The 22,560-nt window shown below is 38.5% G+C and overlaps 2 protein-coding genes across 21 annotated transcripts in view; one reads left to right on the top strand and one right to left on the bottom strand.

Moving 5' to 3' along the window:
• Positions 1-793: 793 nt before the first annotated feature.
• ABRA (actin binding Rho activating protein) lies at positions 794-21,033 on the top strand. Of its 8 annotated transcripts, none has more exons than XM_064394564.1 (3): positions 794-1,580; positions 9,502-10,318; positions 14,633-21,033. In XM_064394564.1, exons 1-3 carry the CDS (start codon positions 1,568-1,570, stop codon positions 15,108-15,110), a joined length of 1,308 nt encoding a protein of 435 aa, XP_064250634.1. In that variant the 5' UTR covers positions 794-1,567; the 3' UTR covers positions 15,111-21,033. The 8 variants fall into 8 exon arrangements, with proteins under 8 accessions (XP_064250634.1, XP_064250628.1, XP_064250620.1 ...); XM_064394558.1 differs by having other exon boundaries at positions 9,316-10,318; XM_064394550.1 differs by having other exon boundaries at positions 6,627-10,318.
• OXR1 (oxidation resistance 1) overlaps positions 19,825-22,560 on the bottom strand; it is a 256,987-nt gene continuing 254,251 nt past the window's right edge. For all 13 annotated transcript variants that reach the window (XM_064394450.1, XM_064394432.1, XM_064394442.1 and 10 more), the window contains one exon: positions 19,825-21,853. In XM_064394450.1, the coding sequence (XP_064250520.1) occupies positions 21,718-21,853 (136 nt within the window). In that variant the 3' untranslated portion in view covers positions 19,825-21,717. The remainder of the gene's footprint in view (positions 21,854-22,560) is intronic.

Genomic DNA, 22,560 nt, shown 5'->3' with positions numbered 1-22,560 from the left:
CTCTGGTCTGTGTTTAACAAATACCAAGGAATCATCCAGATCTAGAGACAATTGCACAAATATGGAAGATGGAATGGTTCAGTACAGTGATTTACTGAAGATTAGATAAAGTTAGATAAAATTATGCTCAGTCATAGAAATAAAATCTTTCCTTAGACATTCTTCTGCATTGTTATTTACTACCAAGGATTATTCCCATAAACATTCCAGGACCACAAATTTTCTCTAATAAACAACATAAAGTCTTCCTCCCTTTGACCTCCTCAGCTGGCCAGTCATTGCAGAGCCCTTCTCTGGGTGTCTGACCATTCCAAAGACACTCTTTAAAGACCTTCATTGCCTGGCAGCCTGGACTCTGCTCTGGGTGCTGGGGGCAGGCAGTCTCCTGCAGCAGTGCTCAGCCTCCTGGCCTCTCCATGGAATCTGGGCACAGCACAGGAATTGTGAGCAGCACCACTGGGAGGAGCTGCTCAGGGAGCCAGAGCACGGTGCACTCCACAGGGGCACTGTACGCTCCATGGCAGCACTGTGCACTCCATGGGAACATTGCACACTCCATGGCAGCACTGTGCACTCCATAAGAACACTGTGCACTCCATGGGAACATTGCACACTCCATGGCAGCACTGTGCACTCCATAAGAACACTGTACACTCCATGGAAGCACTGGGCACTCCATGGGAACATTGCACACTCCATGGCAGCACTGTGCACTCCATGGGAACACTGTACACTCCATGGCAGCACTGTGCACTCCATAAGAACACTGTGCACTCCATAGGAACATTGCACACTCCATGGCAGCACTGTGCACTCCATGGGAACATTGCATACTCCATGGCAGCACTGTGCACTCCATGGGAACATTGCACACTCCATGGCAGCACTGTGCACTCCATAAGAACACTGTACACTCCATGGCAGCACTGTGCACTCCATAGGAACACTGTACACTCCATGGCAGCACTGTGCACTCCATGGGAACATTGCACACTCCATGGCAGCACTGTGCGCTCCATGGGAACATTGCACACTCCATGGCAGCACTGTGCACTCCATGGGAACATTGCACACTCCATGGCAGCACTGTGCACTCCATAAGAACACTGTACACTCCATGGCAGTGCTGTGCACTCCACTGGGGCACTGTGTACTCCATAGAGGCACTGTGCACTCCAGGGGAGTGGTGGATGGGCAGGAGCTGCCCCAAGGGCTCATCACAGCAAGGCCTCCCCCATGGAATCTCAGGAGAAAGTACCCTTGAAGTACTTCTTAACAAGTACCTCCTAAACAATGACAATGAGAAATGTTCTTCCTACCTCCAACCCTTTTAATTGCAGTTTTGGTGTATACGCAGCAGATCTACTTCGTGGGAAGGATTCTTCCTAAGCTGCAAATTGTGTGGAATACTGTATTCCTGGGACTTGAATAAACTGCATCCTTTTTATTATTCAACTCTCAAAACAGGAGAGGCATTAGAGAAGTACATACCTCTGCTCACTACTTTTTCTCATACCAGCCTTTGCCTGTGGATTCCACTCACTGGAATGCTTCTTGTGTGATTCCCATGGGTTTCAAAGGTATGATGAGAAGATTTTATCTTTATTACATCTTTCCTGCCATTCAAAACCTCCCAATCACTTCCTCCTTCTTTCCTGAGTAAACCTGGAACTTTATAAATCACTGTCTGAAGAGAAATACCAAGAGGGAAATAAGGACTAATAAAGACCACTGCAGCAATTTCAACAACAACAAAAAATTATTGGCAATTATATGGGTAAGAAAAGAGCAAAAATATATTTCTTTTGACTGATTTAAAATTCTGATACTTTTATTATATTGGGAAACCTGTTAAGCCCTCAGGGACAGATCCATTGCCCTCTGCCACAAACCTTAGCAGGTTCCACAGAGTAAAAAAAAAATGCAAATGGCCCAAAATTACTATTTCCAGTCAAGCGTTGTGAGTACCATAATGCTCTTTAAATGTAAACATGTGTTTCTCCTTTATTTTAAGAAAAGAGGTAGCAAAGCTGAGAAAGTGCTCTGTGATAATATTGATTTGGTTAGTGTTCACTGAAATTCCAAGCCTACAAATCTCCTGGGATATACAAGACTGGATTAATTCAGCAGTGACTAGTGATGCAGGGAAAGAGCTAGGAAGGTCCCGGTCTCCAGTCCAGTGACAGCTACAATCAGCTTACCTGCCTGAGAAGCAAAACACTTCAAGCTGACCAGTCACATATTTTCAAATATCAATTGAAAATGAAGTGCCTTCTCAAATTTTCTGTGCTGAAATGGCTGACCCCATTGTGAGTGATATTATCTTGGTTCAGTCAAGCAAAGGGGAGAAGGAAGTTGATTTTTCCCTCAAAATCACTGTTAGTACACTGACCTGTATTTTGAGTCACTAAGTCATTCACTGCATTAACAGGCATAGCTGTCTCTGTGCTGAAGCATGAGGTAGCCACACAACTACATCAAGCTGATGACAAAAATGAGTAGATACTTGTCACTGCCTCCCAGAATGGCTCAGTCTGGGTGCTGCTACTAGCAATTAGATATCCTTGTATCCAAGAGGAATGCATAGCTTGCTCCCATACTGCAAATCAAATGATGAGCAGTTTTAAATAATGACCTCAAGCTCCCAGTCCTCTACTCTCACCTTCTTTTGCAAAAAATTTTACCTCCTAATCATGGCCTGTTAATTACAGTTACTTCATGTGAGAAGTAAGGCAGATGTCTGAAGCATAGTTTTAAAATGAGATAGGTGTGGAATTCAATCTAATGTGGTTTAGAAGTTTCTGATGAAAACTAGGACCCATCATTGGTCCTCTCAGCTCTTCATTGCCAGCTTCCTTGGCAACTAAAGCATAGTCATGGGCCAAGGAAACATCCACAGGGCACTGTAAATACCGCATGATCTTCCAGCAATTCCCATCACTCACTTCTTGACACCTAAAGTCAACGGGGTTCAGCCAGCAGCTCTGGAGAGCAGTGCTCCTCTGCAAGCTGGGCACGGACTTCCCTCCAAGCCAGGGGTCTGCCTGTGCTAACAACAACACAGCTGCATGCTGTGAGAGCAGCTGGTGGCCAAGTGGGAGCCAATAAATAAGGATCTGTCCCCCCGTGGCAGAGGAATGTGACAGCGGGAGCGGGCAGAGCCAACGGCACCCGCGAGGATTCGTCTGCACTACCCAGAGGTCAAGAATCAGTCACAGGTTACAGCCCCAGCACGCTGCTGTCACCTTTAAAGTGAGATCCCCCACACTGCAAGAAAAAACACAATGAATTGGTCAAGAGGATTTCTGCTTTTCACCGTAGATACCTCCAAACCTGAGCCGTAACATCAATTATTTCAAACAATCCTTTGAGTCAGGATCTTTCAGGATATGGAATAACAAAAGAGCTGAGCAGGATTTTGACTGAGGCATTGAAGATATGCTAATTCCTTTAGCCAATTGATAGATTAAAACAGAAATGCAGACACAGAATTTACCTAATTCAAGGTATTTCCCTCAGTGAATATTAAAAAATCTTCACAAAAAATATCAAAATTATACTGAGGCTTGTTTCCTGAGTTTTGAGACTGGTTCTAAATTACACTTTAAAACAAATAATGAAATATTGCATTTATATTATATTCAGACTCAATTTTTTCTGGGTTCTTTTCTCTTTTTTTGTATAGTTTTCTGAATTCAAACATATTTCCTAAAATTTGCAGTCCGTTTACCACTCCATTCTCAAAAGATAATTTTAGAAATGAAGATTTGAATTTTTTTTTTAAGTTGCAATACTTGTAATGTAAAGACAATAACTAGCAACTGCATTAGAAGTACAAATGTAAATTTTCAGTGATCCTTCCAAAAACCCATGGTAGGTTCCCTATACACATCAAAGGCACAACTGTTTATGTTTATACTTTTTATTGGCAGATTTTAATAAGCTAATAAATATAATAGACTGTAAAGACAATAAGAAGGACCAATACAGAACTGCACATGCAGTGATAGCTGTAAGTAAATGCACTTTAAACAGACTAGGGACAAAACAGCTTATAAAGTGGTTCATTCAGGTCTGATTTGTACTGCTGCAATTAACTGGACACTGTCCCTTACAGGATTTTTTTTTTTTAAATTGTGAAAATACTATTTTCTTCTCACATTTGCCACTTTGAAATCTGAGAAAGAGCCATTAGCAGAAACATGCAGTTAATATTACCCTGAAAATTAAAAGCCACAATGCACGGAAGCACTGACTTGTTAATACCTGGAGGACCCTGATTTGATTATGCCTCTTATCTCTTGTTTGTAACATATTTTGACTATATAGAACTGTACTTTTATTTTTTTTTTAACCTGTGATTTCTTTCTTGTAGATGTGTAAAATACATTTATCATCTCTCACATTACATCCAGGTGTCTGATTTCAAGTTCTCCTATTCTGGTATTCCTCCCATCCTTCTTGTATTGCGAAGTTATGTGAAGACTTTCAATTCCTCGTATCCAGTGCTCTTCTCAGATTTCAATGGCAGCAAAAAGGCCATATTCTCAAAGCCATAAGACTATTTCTAGGTAAACTTTAAACTAAGATACGTCAGCAAGTTGGAACCATAAAATTAAATTACTTATGATTACATAATTTTCTTATCTGAAAAGGATAACCATTCATTGACAAATAGATATGATCAACATAAACTTGAATAGCAACAGATTTCTGGATTTATCTCAAAGGCTATCTTGTTTAAATGATCTTCAGAAATTTCTTCATAATGCAAGTAGAACTAAATGCCTGATACAAATTATTTCTTGCAAGTGTTTGCTTCGATTTTTAAACAAAATTGCTTCATTACTGCTTCTTACTTGTTTCTGTTCATTTACTATAGATATTCAAAGAGGAGTTGTATTTATGCTTAAAGGTAAAGCGGGACTAAAAGCATGTGATCTTACCTCTTCTTCCCTTTCCTGTATAAATTTGATTAAACTTGTAGGGATTTCTCACAGGCATCTGACTCCAAAAAGAAGCTGTGGTCACTGTATGTAAAAGTATGAAAAGTGTGCCAAAGGGCTTTAAGGCTCCATATCCCAGTCTTAGTTTTCATCTTCTGAAATGTGAAGACAACTTCACAAGACAGCAAAGAGTTTTGTCACTTGAGTAGCAGGGCGTGGGGAGGAATTTGAAGCTCCATGGATGAATGTAAAGCCATCCTGAATTGGCTTTGTTTCAGCTTTAAAGCCAGGTCTCTCTACCAGACTGCAGTGAAAAAATTATGCTGAAATCTCATCCTCAGCCAGCTGGGAATCTGCAGGGCTGTTCTCTATTGCTTGGGTGACTTGCATTTAAATCTGTCTCACCTGGGGGGAGAGGAGCTTTGGGGCTGCACTCCACAAATTGCTGCAGCTGCTGCTACTGGATGGTGCACTCTCCCTCTCTCCATTACCCTTCCACAACTGAGAGTCTGTCAGGCTGGATTCTGAGCAGGCTTTTCTTAGCAGTTTGTTGGATTTATTTTCTTCATAGAGCAGTGCTGCTATGATAGGTCATGGATAAGCCCTGATCTCTCATATAGTTGAATCTTGATGACACATAATAAAATTCCAGACTCAAAATTCCATGTAATTACTACACAGGGATAATTTCTCAGTACAACACAATTTCAGTTAAGCAAAAAAGGCTGTGGCCAGATATAGGATGCAACTATAAGAAACTGCACCAATGAATGCATAAACTTCTTTCAGTTAATGGCTAGACATGACCAAGTCCAAAAGCTCAGGAGCATCCATTTCTTGGAGCTCAGACACCTGGATTGTCCATGGAGGTGCATGCTGAAAGAGACACAGTTGCTCACTGCTGTTGTTAGAAGGAATTTGTTTGATGTGAACTCTAAAAATAAGGAAATCCCAAACTCTAACTCTTTTTACAGGTTTCCTCTGATAACTGGCAATGTTTGATGTTATGACACAATGTACTTTAACTGTGTCATGGTGAGAATTCCTGAGATTCCTGATAATAGCAGCTGGTTGTACTTAGGAAAGAAACACATCTTGTTTTCGTTATTCACCACTAACTCTGGGGAGGAAGACAGCATCTTTCATACACTAACAATCGGTTCAAAATTAAATTCCTTGGAATAACTTATGTCAATGTCTGACAAGGTAAGGTATGAAGGATACAGTTCTACCTTTAAAATTAATCATCCTTAAACAAAACAAAAATAATTTGATAGCATACTGGTCTCCCAGACACTGTTAGTCTTCTACAGAAAAGAGAAAATTAAAAGATTTTTAAACAGTTTAGAACCATACAGGGAAAAATCCATCTGGGGGAAAACAAAACCAAACCATCACACAGCAAAAACATCCCAACTTTTATCTCTGACACTGGCAATCCCCCAGCTGGTCCTTTAAAACTTTGGATTCAGGAAGTCAGAGGTATTATGTGAAATGCAGCAATCCACAAGCAGTAACAAGGTCTTAGTGACTTGTGCAGACTTGTCTAAAGGTGTCAAAGAGATCAAATCCCAGAAATGTAGGCAGCCAGGGTCAAGGAAAAAGAAGTTTACAGTGTCAGCATGTGTCAAGCTTGCTCATCAAAGTTAATACTTTCTCCAATTACCTCTTCTCCTATAGATCTGCAAGAAATGTCCCTCCACTCTGGCCTCAAGGATAGTTGCTGAATTTGTGAAAGCATGTGACAGTCACTCTCACACAGCCTTGCTAAGCATTTAGAGTGCATTTTGTGACCTTGTGATGTGTGGAAGACACATAGAAAATGTGTTTGGGTCCAGCCTGCCTAAAAGATACCTGTGCCTTTGGGGCTGGCTATTGGCTTGTGAAAGTCACAGCAGGGAAATTACATGCAGAAATGTAACCTTGGCTGATTATCTCATTAAGAATAAAAACTTAAAATCATGAAGTAAAAAATTCTAGTCTTACTGCAATAAAACATTTGCAAATTAAACAACACACAAAGTATGAATATCACTGGATGATTTGGACATAATTTATAATTAACTTCTTGCTGGTAGCATTACCATATAAAATGAGACAACATGCAACACATTCAAGGCAACATCACTGTACACCCTAAAATTAAGAATTATAAAGATAGTTATCCTCAGAATAATTATATCAAAGTTTCACTGGCACTTTTGACAAGTCTGTGATAACACTTCAGCTTAATATAGTGACCAATTTAAACTAAACATTTATTTTACATATTGTGTAATATGTAATATGTTGTGCAATATGGATTTAATAGTAGTTTAGATCTGTAATCTTGGTGGTTTTCATTCATCTAACTTTTTATTGTCATTTATCTAAACTATGTAAGCATTAAGACTGTAGGACTATGACCAGTATACTAAGGTCAAGTCTGTTAGAAAAAAACCACAAGTCTCTATATTAACAACTTTTTTGAAATGTATTAAATGTGTGTAATTTCTAAACATCCCTTAGGAATGCAATTTCTCACTGCCATGAATTTCAATACAACTACTTGCAAATATTGTATGAGAGCAAAAGTGTTCAAGAAACTCAAGAGTATTTGCAGTAATAAACTGAGAAGAGGCCTTTGATTGCAAAATACAGCCAATTAACCAGTGGAATAGATTGTCTAGTCAGTGGGGAGTATCTACTGCTGGTAGTCTTTAAGAGCAGGTAAAACAGGATTGATCCACATGGAGGTGGAGCTGACCCTGCCCTTTAACAGGGATCTCTATTGCCTTGCGCTCCAGGATTGTCCTTCCACAGTTGATTGTTTCACTACACTCCTTCCTTGGCCAGACCCCTAATTTGTATTTAGCTTTCAGCTCATTCTTAAAGCTTCAGCCACCCTCACACTCCAGAAACCACACAGATTGACATAATGAACTGGTGTAATACTCCTATTCTGCATGTGCATTGCTTTCTTTCACTTGCCTCTTCCTTATATTTTAGGGAGCATACACTCCCCTGTGTGCCTGCATGGACATGTGTAAATTCTAAGCACAGGTCCCATTCCTGATTAGCCTTAAAATGACCAAAATAAATGTTTGGTGGCACATGTTCCTTAATCAAGTTGTATGGGTACATCTCACAATGTCATCTCACAGCTATGACGCAGTAGGCAATAGCTGAGACTGTACAGCGCACAGAGGTGACACATTTTTTTCTAAAATAAAAGCATGAGTAAATATCTAATAGCAACACAAACTTACATTATGTCATCAGTTTTGAAGAGGAAATTACTCCACAGATTAATGAGGAATTCTTCATGGAAGTCAAAGGTATGATGTAGTCTTATAGCATTAATCAAGAGCTAAATATGATCTGACCTACTTCAAACAGCCCAGCCTTTAACAGAGAGAAGATTAAAAAAAGGCAGAGTATGAGAGTCCATATTTATCTCTGATGTAACACCAACAAAGCCAACAGGATTCCTTGAAGTTCTGAGTGCCTCAGAGCACCACATGGCAAGTGCCACAGGTCATCCTGTAATCTGCAAGGTATGATGGATTGAAAAAGCAATGACATTTTCCGTTCCTATTTAGGAAACATTATACTAAGAAATAAGATATCACAGGACTCTATCTCAGAAAAAATTATTACCATGCAACAATGGATGTATCAATTCATTAGACAATTTTACAAGTTTGAATATGAACTCACTCTAGGAAGTCCTCTGGAATGAACAAATCATAAGATTTCCTAGAAAAACACAGTAAACATAATTATGCTGTATATAACTCTCTTGAAAAAGCAGTGAGAAAATAAATAGGTTATATTTTATTTTCTCAAAACCCTAAAATTTGGAGATGATTCATCCATCTGATCAAGTCAGACTTACTGTACTGATCCCCAGACATAGTGATTCCCTCTTCCCTGGTGCTGACACCAAACATGATAGTGTTCCCAGGCCCCCCTGAAGTTACGTTCTAAAGAGAGAGACATTAATAGATAATGACTGGGAAGAGAACACATAAATACCTTTTAAAAAATTAACAAACCTCGATTTCCTTGGACACATGAGCAATAAGAAAAAATCACCCAGTATCCTTTTAGGAAATACCTCTAAAATTTTCTCAGTCATAACTTGCTTCTGGCTTCACACTCCATGACAAGGGCCACTATTTTCTTGTGATGATGAGGAGTGTCCACTCTGGCCAAAGATCCTAGCCACTGACAGCCTTTCAAATTTAGCATTTTCAGTCACTCTGATCAGGACCTCTAACCCAAGTGCTGCATTTCCAAAAGAACAAGACCCTTGCCAACAAACTGGGAACTCAGCAGTCCCAGGGAGGGGGGACTAAAGAAGCTGTTACTTTCCCACTATTTCCAGAACAGGTCTGTGTCACACTGTTTACATCATGCATCATTCATCTGCTGTGATGAAATGTAACCCTGCGTTTAAAAAAAAGACTTCTGCAACAGTGAGGATACTCTATCTTTGTGAGAAGCATGTCACATATTTTCCATAGGCATCAACTGCTCCTGCTTCTATTTAAATCTGTGCGGCCCTCTTCAGAGGGCATTAGTCTCTTCAGGAAGCCCATTCAGAAGGTGCTGAGCAGAAGAGGAGGAGAAGGCAGGATGGCAGCAGACAGCAGTATGGCTCCCGAGGAAAAGCCGAGCGCTGCTCCTGTGAAAAGGGCTGTCCACAAGATCCGGATGGCCAGCCAGGTCTTCAGCTTGGCACGAGGCTGGCAGCAGTGGGCATCTGACCACCATGTAAAGCAAGAGCAAGAGCCCTCTGGATGGGTCCCCACTGCAGTGAACTCATCAGCTCAGCCTGTACAAGAAAGTTCCTTTGAAAAATGGCAAATTCCATCTGTCAAGAGGGACCAAGAAAAAGATGATGAAAAATCCTTAGCAAAGGATTCGGTGACAATAAGAGATGCTGGAAAAAAATCAAGTGAATCAGATGAAGACCTTGAAATGTTCAGCATTAAAAGCAAAGAGGTGACCAAAACAGTTGTCAGCAAAGCCTATGAACGAGGAGGCGATGTCAGCCTCCTCAGTGAAAGATACGAGAACAACAACAGCAACTCTGAGATGACCAAACTCAAAGAAGAATCAAGTGCTATTGACAAAATTCTTAGCAACAAATTACCTTCAACCATAAGGAGGAAGTGTTCAAACGTGGTATCAGAGCTGACCAAGGGCTGGGAGAAGATGGAAGACGAGGACAAAGATGGGGCCAAGGGAGAGCTGCTGCTGAAGTGTCGTGATGACAGCCTGGATGCCCAGGACAGTGGCTACGGGGAAGCAGAGGACAAGCTCGAGCAGGAGGACAGTGACCGGGAGGTGACAGCTGTGAGGATTAAACGGCCTGTCCCATCTCTGTAAGTAAAGCATCTTCATTACAGCAACATAAGTGGCAGAGGGGCACAGCTTTCCATGAGGAAAATGGGGGGCAGGATTAGTAGGAAGTGGTCAAAGATAAACTATTGTTCTTGATATAGAAGACATCAATCCAAATTCAGGAGACCTTTCACTTATCACTCCATGCTTAAGTGGTTACTCAACATAGACTATGTGCCTAATACAAAAAGTTAGGAAGTTATATTTGGGAGATGTTAATTATAATTAATTTTCACAATGGATTTACCAGTTCATCAAAATAACTACTTATTTCTTAATACTTCAGTCCATATTTCAGAATCACAACTTTTACCTCATCAAGAGCCATCAGCTACTCATTTATTTCAGCAAATGTTGTCTAAATCAATATATTTGAAAAGCAATATTGCCAAATACTTATTCATTATTTTGCTTAGTATAAATTGTAAATACTCTCAGGAGCAATTTGAAGAGAATGTTTCAAATTAATATTGCAGGAATTACTTCCACATACTTCTTACTAAAAGTTGGGTTCACAAGCTTCTTTGGAAACTTTCCATTTGATTTCCATTTCCATTTGGAAATGGAAAATGGAAAAGCTTCTATTGGAAGCTTTCAATTTGATTTCCATTTCCAGTTGATGAATTTGGAAGTCATCAATTCAAAGAAAGGAAAATTCCACAGTATATTGGACCCCAAGTTCATACCATATCCCAATCATATGTTCAGAAATTAAAAACTGACTATGAAAAACTGATGAAAATACCAAAACATTTTGACACAGACTTTGTGATCCCTGTGCAGACAGGCAGGCAGGCTGTATCATGGTCACTATTTTGGTTTTACACCTCACTACTGATGAGCATTATTGTTACCATTAGACTGTGACTAACACAGTTATGGATTTCAACCATGCAGTACCTTTAAGCACAGCTATCTGAACACACACCCCCACAGCTACTTTAACTATTCAAATGGAATTAGAATGATGCTTTGCTGTACAGCTGAGCAGTCAGGTCCTGTAAGAAGAAATGGTTAACAGCCCAAGTGAAAAAAGCTCCCCAGTAACCCAGGGCTTGAAAGTTTTTGGTACCTTGGTTTTGTCAAGGACTGTGTGCACCATCCTTTCACAGAAGTTATGACCTCAAACCAAAGATACCAAATATACAGTGTAAAAAAAGATACATTTGCAGCACTTATCTGTGAACAACTTCAATTTAAACAAATTTTCTGTTTCAAATGTTATAGCAGAAACACTCCAACTATCTAGCTTCTGTTAAACTGTTCTTATATTTTCCTCATATGTCTAATTTTAGTGCTGTTACCGTGAAAAAAGATTGATTAGCCATATTTACTGTGGTCCAAATTATTGAAATAACAACCTCTATGATACTTATAGCTCTTTCTTCCACTGAAATCGAACATTCAGAATGTTCTGCATTACAGTGCTGCTATCAGTACTGAACTTTTTTAACTATTCACTTTTTAAATTTTACTTTACAGCCTCAGAATATTTTAGCCTGCTACCTTTATGAACTTTTCAGTGTGGTTTAATCTTCTTCAAAAAGGCCATAAGTACACAGTTGCTAAAGCATGTCTCCCATTTTTCTCTCCACATTCCAGGAAAAAAGCATCAGTGCAAGTATTTTGTTTTCCTCAGATCAGCACCTTCATTATTTCCAGCTTTACTGCTTACTGGAATAAGGTTGTTTCCTTAGTAGAAGGCCTGTTGACTTCTACTGGCATAAGAGACATTCTTCTGTTCATGTTTAGAAGCAAAAAGGATGCAACAGAAGGGATATGAAACGCAAAAATTAAAATGGGATTCATACCTTTCCCCTACAGACAGAAATAGGGCAAATATGCAACATGGACATTATTTGCCTAGAAGGTCAGAATGCATTTAGGATGGTCATTCTGGTTAACAGGTTAATTTAGTTGATTGTTGCATGTAAATCACTTCTACAGTGCGTAGAAGTTCAAAACTTTGACTTTGGGTGCACAATCCTTTGTGTAGGTGCAGTAGAAACATGAAAAATATGCTTCTACGTGTAAACAATTCACATTTTAACCTGTCATTAAGCTAAACAATGGCAAAAAAGTACTTCAGCAACTAGAAATGGTTAAATTACAAGCTGCATTAGAAAAGTTAGGTTTTTTCAAGCCCACATGAGGCACGATAAAAGCAAAAGGACAGATAAGATGTCCACTTATCAACCACTGAGAAGATGATTTGGATGAGGAAGGGAATAATAATATTCTGCTAAAAAGGAAAATTAGTTTCAGTAGAAAAAGGAGGGAATACATTCTAGACGGTTATATTAAAGTAAGTAACAAAGACTGCACAGCCTCCTGCTGTCTCAGTCCCCCTCTTCTCTCCACTCTGCCTGGGGAACCAAAGCTCTAGGACTTTCTCAGTGCTCATAGTCCCTGGAGAGAAGGGGAAACAGGCTGTGCTGTGAGTTCCTCCTGTGGCTGAGGAATAAGCCTTCCATGATGATATCTACTCAAACTCCACTGAGACTGATGGCATCAGTTCTTCAAGGCAATTTTGATTCACTTAGGATTTTTTTTCTCCCTGCCTTAACTGATGGAGCTCTCCACATGGAGAGCTAGTGAAGCAATCTGAGCTTCATCTGGAGTTCAGATTGTGCTGGCACAGGGTTTCTGTACCCTTTGAGATAGCCATAGGCTTCAGGATACAAATTCCTTTGCAGAGCCAAACCCTGTGCCCACAGTTCCTCTGACAATGAAGGCACAATTCAAGTGAAGGGACAAAGGATCACAGCTCTCCCTTTTTCTGTATGACAATAGCTTATATAGAGCAGCATTTGGTTTATTGCTGGGAAACCAAATTGTTTAGATTTACCCCACTAGTATATTTTAATGCTCTCTGCCAACACCTACCTGTTAGTGATTTACACAAAATTACAGGTACAGACACGCTGCCTACTCTCAGGATGCTCTGTAGTCACATCACAGAAGAAAGGTGCACTTTCTTGGCAACTCAGTATGCTCAACTCTTCTGATGGTTTTTCACCAAATTGATAGGGAAGAGTATTTTGGAGCTTTTTAAACACAGTTCCTCACTACAGTGAAGCAATCTTAGGGCAACTCCACAGCTAATAAAGTAGTGGAGGTCTCCTAGTTCTTTTCCTATCCCTGGCACTTGGTGTTTGCAATTCTTACTCTAGCACAGCCCTGCCCAATAGTGGCATCTTTCTGCTGCACCCATGTGAACTAGGGACATCTCTATGACTCCTATTGTCTATTTCAACCAGCTTAGTAGAAAACAAAGATATGTTCAAACAAAAGGGGAACAGAATTTTCTGCAACTTTGCAGCCCTGTGTGCTGTTTGCTAAGTGCATTTTGATTTTCTGGTATTAATATTCAGCTGACATTACTGGGGAGGTTGCAGAGCAGCCTTTTGGGGAGTGAAAATATAAGAAAACAAATTACTTTGGCACAGTCACAGAACAGCATAGTCCCAGAAGAGTTCAGTACATATACATTGACAGGACGTGGACAGCACAATGACTAGCTCCGACTGTCTATAGATCCCCCACAACATGTGAGATTGGCCACAAGAGGATGGAATGTCTGTCTGGAGTCATCCAGAACTATTACACACATTAAAAAAAAAAAAAAAAAAAGATCTCTGAAGGTCTTTCCTTATCCTTTGTCCTTGACACTTTCAGGATTCTACCCTACCCACAGGAATGTGAATTCTGGACTTCAATATTTGTTCAGATTTATACTCCACAAACAGAAGCATAGACAGAGCTAGGACACTCAATTAGCTTTTGTTGTTGCTATAATCATTGACATCTATTACAGAGGACAGATTTTTCCAGGCACTACCCGCTAGTTTTCAGCCAGGTCATACACCTACAGCAATCAGCACCTCCAACCTCAGGGCAGGCACACTTCAGGCTTGGCCAAGCAGGCAGGAATGGGGAACTGTGTGCCTGATCAAAGATACAGAAAACACAGGTGATCAGCAAGATATTGTTTTGTTCCCTTACAGAATTAAGTCATTCTGGGACAAAGTTTGTGCAAACAGGCTCAGATCAGGACTGGAAGGTGGTAGTGCAGACAGGATAAAGCTGTGGTCATGAAACTTGCCTTTTGTGCAAACTAAATGAGGACTAACAGCCCCTAGAGAACTAATTTAGAAGTGGTGAACTCGTGCCACCTGGTGGATTCCAGCTCACCCCTAGAGCACAGAACCCAGTTACAGCAGAGACCAGTAAACACAGAACTGTATCAGGAGAGGAGGAGATGCAAAGCTCAGGTGCGTTTCTGTGTCTTTCAGCGCCAGCCGGCTGAGCGAGGAGGCGCGCAGCAACGCGCGCAGGAAATGCAGCGCCGTGCACAGCCTCAAGGACAGGTGGCAGGAATGGGCCGACCAGCACATCATAACGCAGAAGCTGAACCCCTTCAGCGAGGAGTTTGACCACGAGCTGGCCATGTCCACGCGCCTGCACAAAGGAGATGAAGGCTACGGCCACCCAAAGGAAGGAACCAAAACTGCCGAGAGAGCCAAGAGAGCTGAGGCCCACATCCACCGGGAGATCAGGGACATGTGCTTCATCATTGAATCCATGGCCAAGCCACGGCCCGACGGCAAGATCCAAGTCACTTTTGGGGAACTCTTCGACAGATATGTTCGTATTTCAGATAAGGTTGTTGGGATTCTGATGAGAGCCAGGAAACATGGGCTGGTGGACTTTGAAGGAGAAATGTTATGGCAAGGAAGAGATGATAATGTCATAATTACTTTATTAAAATAAGTTAGGCTATAACCAGAACAACTTTAGGAAAACTTTTCTCATCTTCTCCCCTGCCATTAGCATTTGCACATTTTGAACACAAGATTCCCCTGTTCACAACATAGAAAAATGTATTTTTTAAAAATATCTATTTTATATAACTAGTGCATGAAAACCCAAACACTCAAATGAACTTCATTTTGTACCAGGAGTGCTTTCAGGACAATTAAGTTAATTACTACATAAAAAATAAGGAGAAAAAGCTATATGGAATACAAGCAGCTGATGATAAAAGCCCATAGCAATATAAATAGCTACAGGAATATGAAACATGCCAGATCAGAAGCTGAATGATGAAATAAACTCAGACAAAGTTTTTGATCTGAAAAATGCTCTTGTGCATGCACTAATTAATTGATTTAAATACAAGTAAAATTACCTTATTTTAATAAAGAATCAAAGATACCTTTTTTTTTTACAAGCACAATATGTAACTATTACTGCAGTATTCTCTAGTTGATACAACGGTTGACGCAGCTTTCTCTTACATATCATATTAAAAATTCTTTTTATAAATGGGGTTTTATATATTTATTGTATTTATATAACTAATTTTTTTAGATTGTTTCATACTTAAACTTATAGAGGTTGAAATGTAATGAATAAAAATGTTTTGATTAGATAGCTACCTAAAAAATACCTTCTATGTAACATTGTGCAATGTCTTATCTGATTATCTATGCTGATACTGTTCTTATAAATACAAAGAAAAATAATATGTAACATATAAAAACTAGCCACGAACTTGTACTTTCGTATACAGCAAAAAAGTGACTAACATAATAATCTTCTATTAAAATATACATCTGTGAAAAAAGAGAGAAACAGCATTCATATCTTTGAGAAAAATGTTCCACATTACACAGAAATACTGACCTAATTTTACAGTATTTGCCATTCCAATGTCACTAAAATAATGTATTTCAGTCCAAGTGATGCTGGAGAGGACTAAGTGCTAATAAACTAGTGGTTTTAGGACTTAAAACTGTATTATTCACAAATCTGAGATCCCTGTAAGGTCTCTGCTACTTACTGGATCAGAGAGATCAGTTTCTCTACCACTGTAAAAATAGCTATCCTGGTAAAATGTGTGTGCTTCACAGGAAAAGCATTTGTTTCAGAGCAGATGCCTGGGCAAGTAATGAAAAAGAAGTGGCTTTTTCCCCCTTAATATTCTTTCAAACTGAAGGAGCAAATATCATCTTACAGAAGTAGATGTGTATTAACATCTTATGTCTAATAAAACAAATATTGCTGTCTTATTATGAGTACAGGTACTCCAGTTTGAAGCTTCACTGTATAAATAAACCAAATATTTTGTATCTTAATGATACAAGAACTGACTACTACATTGATTCTAAATCTATGAAATCATTAATACTTTAGTCACATAGTTATGTGACTCCACAGAAGAAAAAAAATTTAAGATAGAATCAATGGAGCTTATTTAATATTTTCTTGGGATCTCTTAGACTACTCAAGCTGACCTATAAAACTAATGTCTTAGTGTAATACTTACATATAATAATTTTACCTGCATATTCTTACCTTATTCTTTACATCTTTACATAAAGACATTTTATAGCTGTCTAAATTGTCTTGATAAATTTTTGTTGTCAAAGGAATACATGCACTATAAATAAACCCCTTAATTATTTCTTGGGTTATTCTCCCACACACTGGGAAATACATATTCATATTCAGTGAAGTAAAATGTCAGTAAGTTGCTTCAAAATATAAGCACACATATATTCTCCTTTTCATAGGCTGTTAAAATATTTCCTCTGAAGGTTTCTCTGTCCAAGGCACCAGAAAAAGACTTCAGGGTACATGGCAACAGACCTTACACAAAACACCTGTACAAAAAATACACACTAAAGGCATGTAAGTGTCAAGTGAATTAAGCTCACCGATTGGTAGCTCACTGCAGGTAACTTAAGCCTCCTATTCAGTCATCCCAATGTTAAAATTTATGCAAAATAAACCAAACCCCCAACTTTCTCCTATTCTTCCCCTCAAACTACTTTATTTCCAATCAGATGAGAAAACCACGTGACGCAAGTAGTATTTTTACTCATACTACTCTCCATTATTTATCCTTGAGTAGGCAGTATCATGCCAAGCAAAGTAAGCAGTATCATGCAAAATTTCTGAAAATAATTTACCATTTTTCTCAAAAAGAAATATTAAATGTTGATATAAGTAACGGTGTTAGGGAGCATTTCATGTAGGTTATATGCTTTATAGCATTTTTTACATTAACTTGTGTGACAAATTTATCCATGGTGTGAGAGATAGTAAATCTGACCTCATTAAAAAGCAAACAAAAAAAAGTACTCCCTGAATTACCCACCCTAACTTGCCTACTATACTCTGTTACATTGCTGTGAAACTAGCACAACCTCTGCCAAATTTAAATATTCTAAGCAGAGAGATGATAAAAGTCAAAACCTGCTTGATTAAAGCAGTCTCTGTAAATTTTTATTTAAGACCTGTTTTCCTAGTTCTGACTTGCCTTGAAAATAAAACCTTTAACCTTTGAGACAATGAGCAACTTTCAGTTACTCTCATGGTAGCTTATAGTTGCACATTATTTTCTTACATACTGTATTTACTCCCAAAATGTTTTACTTGAAACAGATCCTTCACTCTCTCCTATCTGAAGCTAGTGCTGTTTTTGCACATCCTTGGCAGCGAAAAAATTCTATCCTCTTCTGTAGCAACTTACATACATTTTTCATATTCTAATACAAACTAAGTGACAGCATGAAACTTGTATCAGAAGAAATAAAATTGACTTTTACACCTTTGGATTTTTCCAAGTCTTACCACAGTGGCTTGAAGTGAGTGGAAGGTTCATTGGACATGTACTCTACCCAGCAGAAATCAGCTCCCTCCTCCACAGCAAAAATTCCTTCTTGACAAATCTTTCTATAAAAACAAGGTTCAGTAATATGGCTAATTTTTAAAACAGGGGAAGGCTATTAAAATAAAATGAGCTGTAGTGAAGAGCATACTATTTATTCATGGTGGTATGTTCAATCATCACTCCTCACAGAACAGATACTGGCAGCCTTCTCCTCCCACAGCCATGTCAGGTGCCATGTACACACTGCACTGCCCCAACTTCTCAAATAAAGCCACTGCTGACACCTCAGGGCACAAAGCAGTTTAGCATTCAACAGCACATGTACTATCAGCAGTGGAATTATCACAAGAGGAAACAAACTATGATTACAAAGTTTGTAAGGTAAGCAGGACAGCAGAAAGCAGAGCTGGCATTTCTGCAGTGAGACAGCCAGCAGCACTGGCTTGCACATACCACACCAAGTGTACACCATTCCCACAGCGGGAAATTTCCTCTCTGCTCCAGAAGCACAGTGTAGCTCTCTATCATTGCAGTAGCATGTACTCTTTAAGAGGAGAAAGTTTTGTTCCCTTAACTGAGCTCTAAACTGCAATGACATCTGCCCTTTTAAGAATGGAGAACATATCAGTGTTTAAGATTCAAATACTGAATGAAGAACACAAGATTATTTTTTCAAGCTGAAGAAATAGTCAGTGTTCTTACTCATCTTCCAAGAGCAAATTTTATGCAGGGATTCTAATTCCCATACAAAAAAAACCACTCTAATGCAATGTGAACAGGTGAGCAGGAAGATGCAAACACAAGCCCCATGCCATAAATTATGACCTTTTTGCAGATTACACAAAATCAGGCACTAACACAGATAGGATTTAGAGCCAAAAGATGGTACTTTAAGAACCCCATGTTTGGATCCCAGGTACCCAAATAAAACATCAAGTTACTCAGTACATCTAAGTACTGGATGCTGAGTACATTCAGAGTACGTGCTCTGCTGGTAGATAACGGGTCTCATAAGCCTTCAGGGAATGTCAAACCCCAATGCTTTACAATCACAGAAACAAACCTTTCCAGAAAAGACGGAAAGGAATTCTACTGCAGAAAAAGGATAATGAACTGAAGGCAGAAGGGATATCAAGACTATCAAGACTGTGCTTTTATGTGTGTCATACAGAAATTAACTGCACCTCTGATAATAAAATTCATCATCTTGCCTAAATAGACATGCACTACTTTCTACAGACCCTTTACACAGTCAGTTGCTTCACAAGTATTGGCACAGTCACTTATGCTTTAAATCAAATGTCCTTCTATTTCTTAACTAATTTAGTATTTTACAAGCATGATTGCTAACGTACTGCTAACTAAACACTATCCTTGATTTCCACTTTTTTGCTTCCTCTCTGCTCTTCCAAGACTGGTCCAATACTTGGCAACATTCAGCTACTGAAGATTTTTGTGTGCTTTCATTTAATTATTCAAAGTATAATTATTTATAAAGTTCTTCACACCACCCTCTAAAAAACTAAAATATGCTTTATTTGCAATATGAGCTTAGGATAGAGACTATGCAGTTGAATTAACCATTTTGTCAGCAAGGATGATCTGAGACTTTTCTTTTTCCCCTCTCCTTCTTCAAAATGGTTGAAGACAATCTATTTCATTCCCATTGCTTTCCATGGGGCTCAGAAATGAAAAAAAAAAAAAAGAGAGAAAATGCATCCTATACATTCAGTTGTTAAATGAACAGCAAAAAACAGCATTTGTGCTTCTACGTAAACTCAACCCTCTAAATAACTCCAACTCAAGTTTATTTTTACATATATTTAGATTTATTTGCTATACATCACTGTGAGCTTATAGTACTTGAAATCCATTACAGGATTTTATTTTTTTTTGTTGTAATAATCAGTTGTAACTCCACAAAGACAATAATACTGCTGTGGAAGACCAAAGGGGAGAAAAGCCATTTCAATTTATTTACAGTTCCTTATTTTGTAAACATTTACTCTACACATTGTCTAAGTTCTAAGAAGGATAAAGAGATATACATAGAGACAGGAAACAAAGCCCTGTTTTTCTATTCATATTGAGCATTAGCATATTATAGATGAAACATCTGCCCTTTCTCGTTACCATAGCAGTAAGCTGTCTTCAAATAAGTTTATTTTTTTAACTTTCCAGAAATGTAAATATTTTGAAATATACAACTACATCTACGTAAGCCAACCCATTTGGCTTTTATTCCATTTCTAGAATAATTTAAAGTGCTATAAGCAACCCGTCAATCAACACTTTTCTATAATAACAAAACTACTTTAAACATTAATTTACAAGATAATATACAACGTTTGTCTGAAATAGCTGAAATTTCAGCACAAAGTCAGTCACTGTCACACTTAACAGCAATTTTTTTGTTCTTTTTTGTTTTGTTTTGTTTTTTTTTTGCAGAACATATAATAAAAGCTTTGAAACAAACAGTTTTGTTGAGCTGTTATTGCCACAATGGCTTATCAAGTTTTCTACAAAAGTGGACAAGAGCTACTGGAACTGTATTCTAGCCTGTCATTTATTTTTTGAGGTCACATGACAGTAAGTTTGCATATTCCACAAGTCTACTGAATTACAATATTGTCTACCTATGATACATGATGTCATTTTAATCAGAGCTGGTGCTAATTGTAAATTTACAACATAGACCCACTCAAAAACATCACAAGTATTTTTTTTCTTTGGACAGGAATAAGCTATATTCTTGGAGCTGATGTGCTACACGGCTACAACAGTATAACAGTATATATCTGACACTTTATGTTGAAGAAAGATGCATCTGTTTCTGTACTTTTAATGCCCTACTATAGCTACAAATTGTTCACTGAGTTTTGCTTGCTTTAGCCTTTTAATTTTTTGGAACTATCGTAGTCTTACATTCTCTTGCTATTTTGTAAGTCTTTGCCACTTAGCTCAATATTGTCAGTAGTTGTCCCAAACCTGCGGATCATTAACAGCATGTGCAAAACACTCTTTAAATACAATCAGCATGCAGCTACAACACATATTAACTGACTTTTTTCTACACATGAACAAGAAACAAGACAAGTGGCACTGTTGACTTTGGATATCTTCTAACTTCACCACGTGTGTACTGGGATGCATTTAGAAGGAATGCTCAGCTTCTCATCCATTTGTGGCACCACTTGAATAACCCATCATTAGTCTGGACCAATCTCTGCAGTGCTGCTGCCAAATACCCACACGCAGCTTTCTTAGAGGTTCACAGAGGGCAACTTCATTCATAGACATAATTTGAATACAAAAATAATAAGCTATATTCAATGAAGCAGCCCCCTAGCAGGATTGCAGGAAAGGTGTGTGTGGGAAACCTGGGAGGCAACTGTAACATGGATAAGAAAATTTTGCAGGCCACAAGGCTCAAAGTAACTAATGTTATTTTTTAGTCCACAAGGTCAATAATTTGTAAAAGAGTCTATAGCTTAGAAAAAGTATGATAGTATATTACAGATGCAAAAGCATGAAAAAACACCTGCTATTTAAAAATAATAACTAATGGCCACACTGAAAAATTATTAAAAAAACCCCCAAAACAGATAAGTAAAATACATTATATTGCTCCTAGGGATTTTTAAGCTGCACTGATTCATGTCAGGTTTGGGACAATAACCTGTAGAAATAGTGAAATACTTATTCAAAAGCCCATATTTCTATGTCTTGAATAGTGAAGTCTTCTCGCTTAGAAAGTGTGTGATTCCCAAATGTTTTACATGAATGACTTCTTCCATGGTAGAGATCACCATCAAGCCAAAGAGCAAACTCTCCTCTGCAAGAGAGACAATGTGTTAAAGCAAAAGACTCAGAGAATAAGCATTAAATCCATCAATGTATTTTGCATTCAAAATTTGGAAATGTGAAGGAATTAAAGGATTAGTTTTTAACACAAGTACCTCATGGCTGTTAATAAATTTATGCTACAAGAATTTTATTTTTTTTTACTGTTTATGATTAATTTGCAAATATCCCTTTTGCAGATATTCTGAAATAAGCTAACTAGAATTCCTTGGTTTTCAGCCTCTTCCATTTTTACTAAGGAGATGACATAACAGCAATTCTATATCTAAAGAGAATGCTAGTAACAAATAAGGAAAACATTCTAGAAGCATAGGCACCTGCATGGGCAGGAAAAAACCAGGATATGACAATGTATGATTTCTGGAGACCCTGGCATGTTTTGGGGTGGCTCAGTTTCAATTCAGGCGTCTTCTAGTTACACGTAACTTTCACGTTTACATCCTTCCACAATCATATCCTGTATCCATTCTGAATACACAAAGACACACATGCAAGTCAAGCATGGAAGGCATCATAACTTTGCAGGGCTGAAACTTTATGCCACGTTATGGGGCAGACAAATCTCCTGCTTAAATTTTGTCAACACTGGAAGCTAAACATCTGACACACTAACGTTTCTTGGCTGGTAACTGTTGAGTCCTGAGCTACCAAACTGAAGTAAATTCAAATTTTTCTTTC

The sequence above is a fragment of the Passer domesticus genome, chromosome 1 (genome assembly GCF_036417665.1).
Source record: "Passer domesticus isolate bPasDom1 chromosome 1, bPasDom1.hap1, whole genome shotgun sequence".
Classification (NCBI taxonomy): Eukaryota; Metazoa; Chordata; class Aves; order Passeriformes; family Passeridae; genus Passer; species Passer domesticus.
The sequence above is the reverse complement of the archived record's forward strand: the minus strand, read 5'-3'. Positions and strand labels throughout refer to the sequence as shown.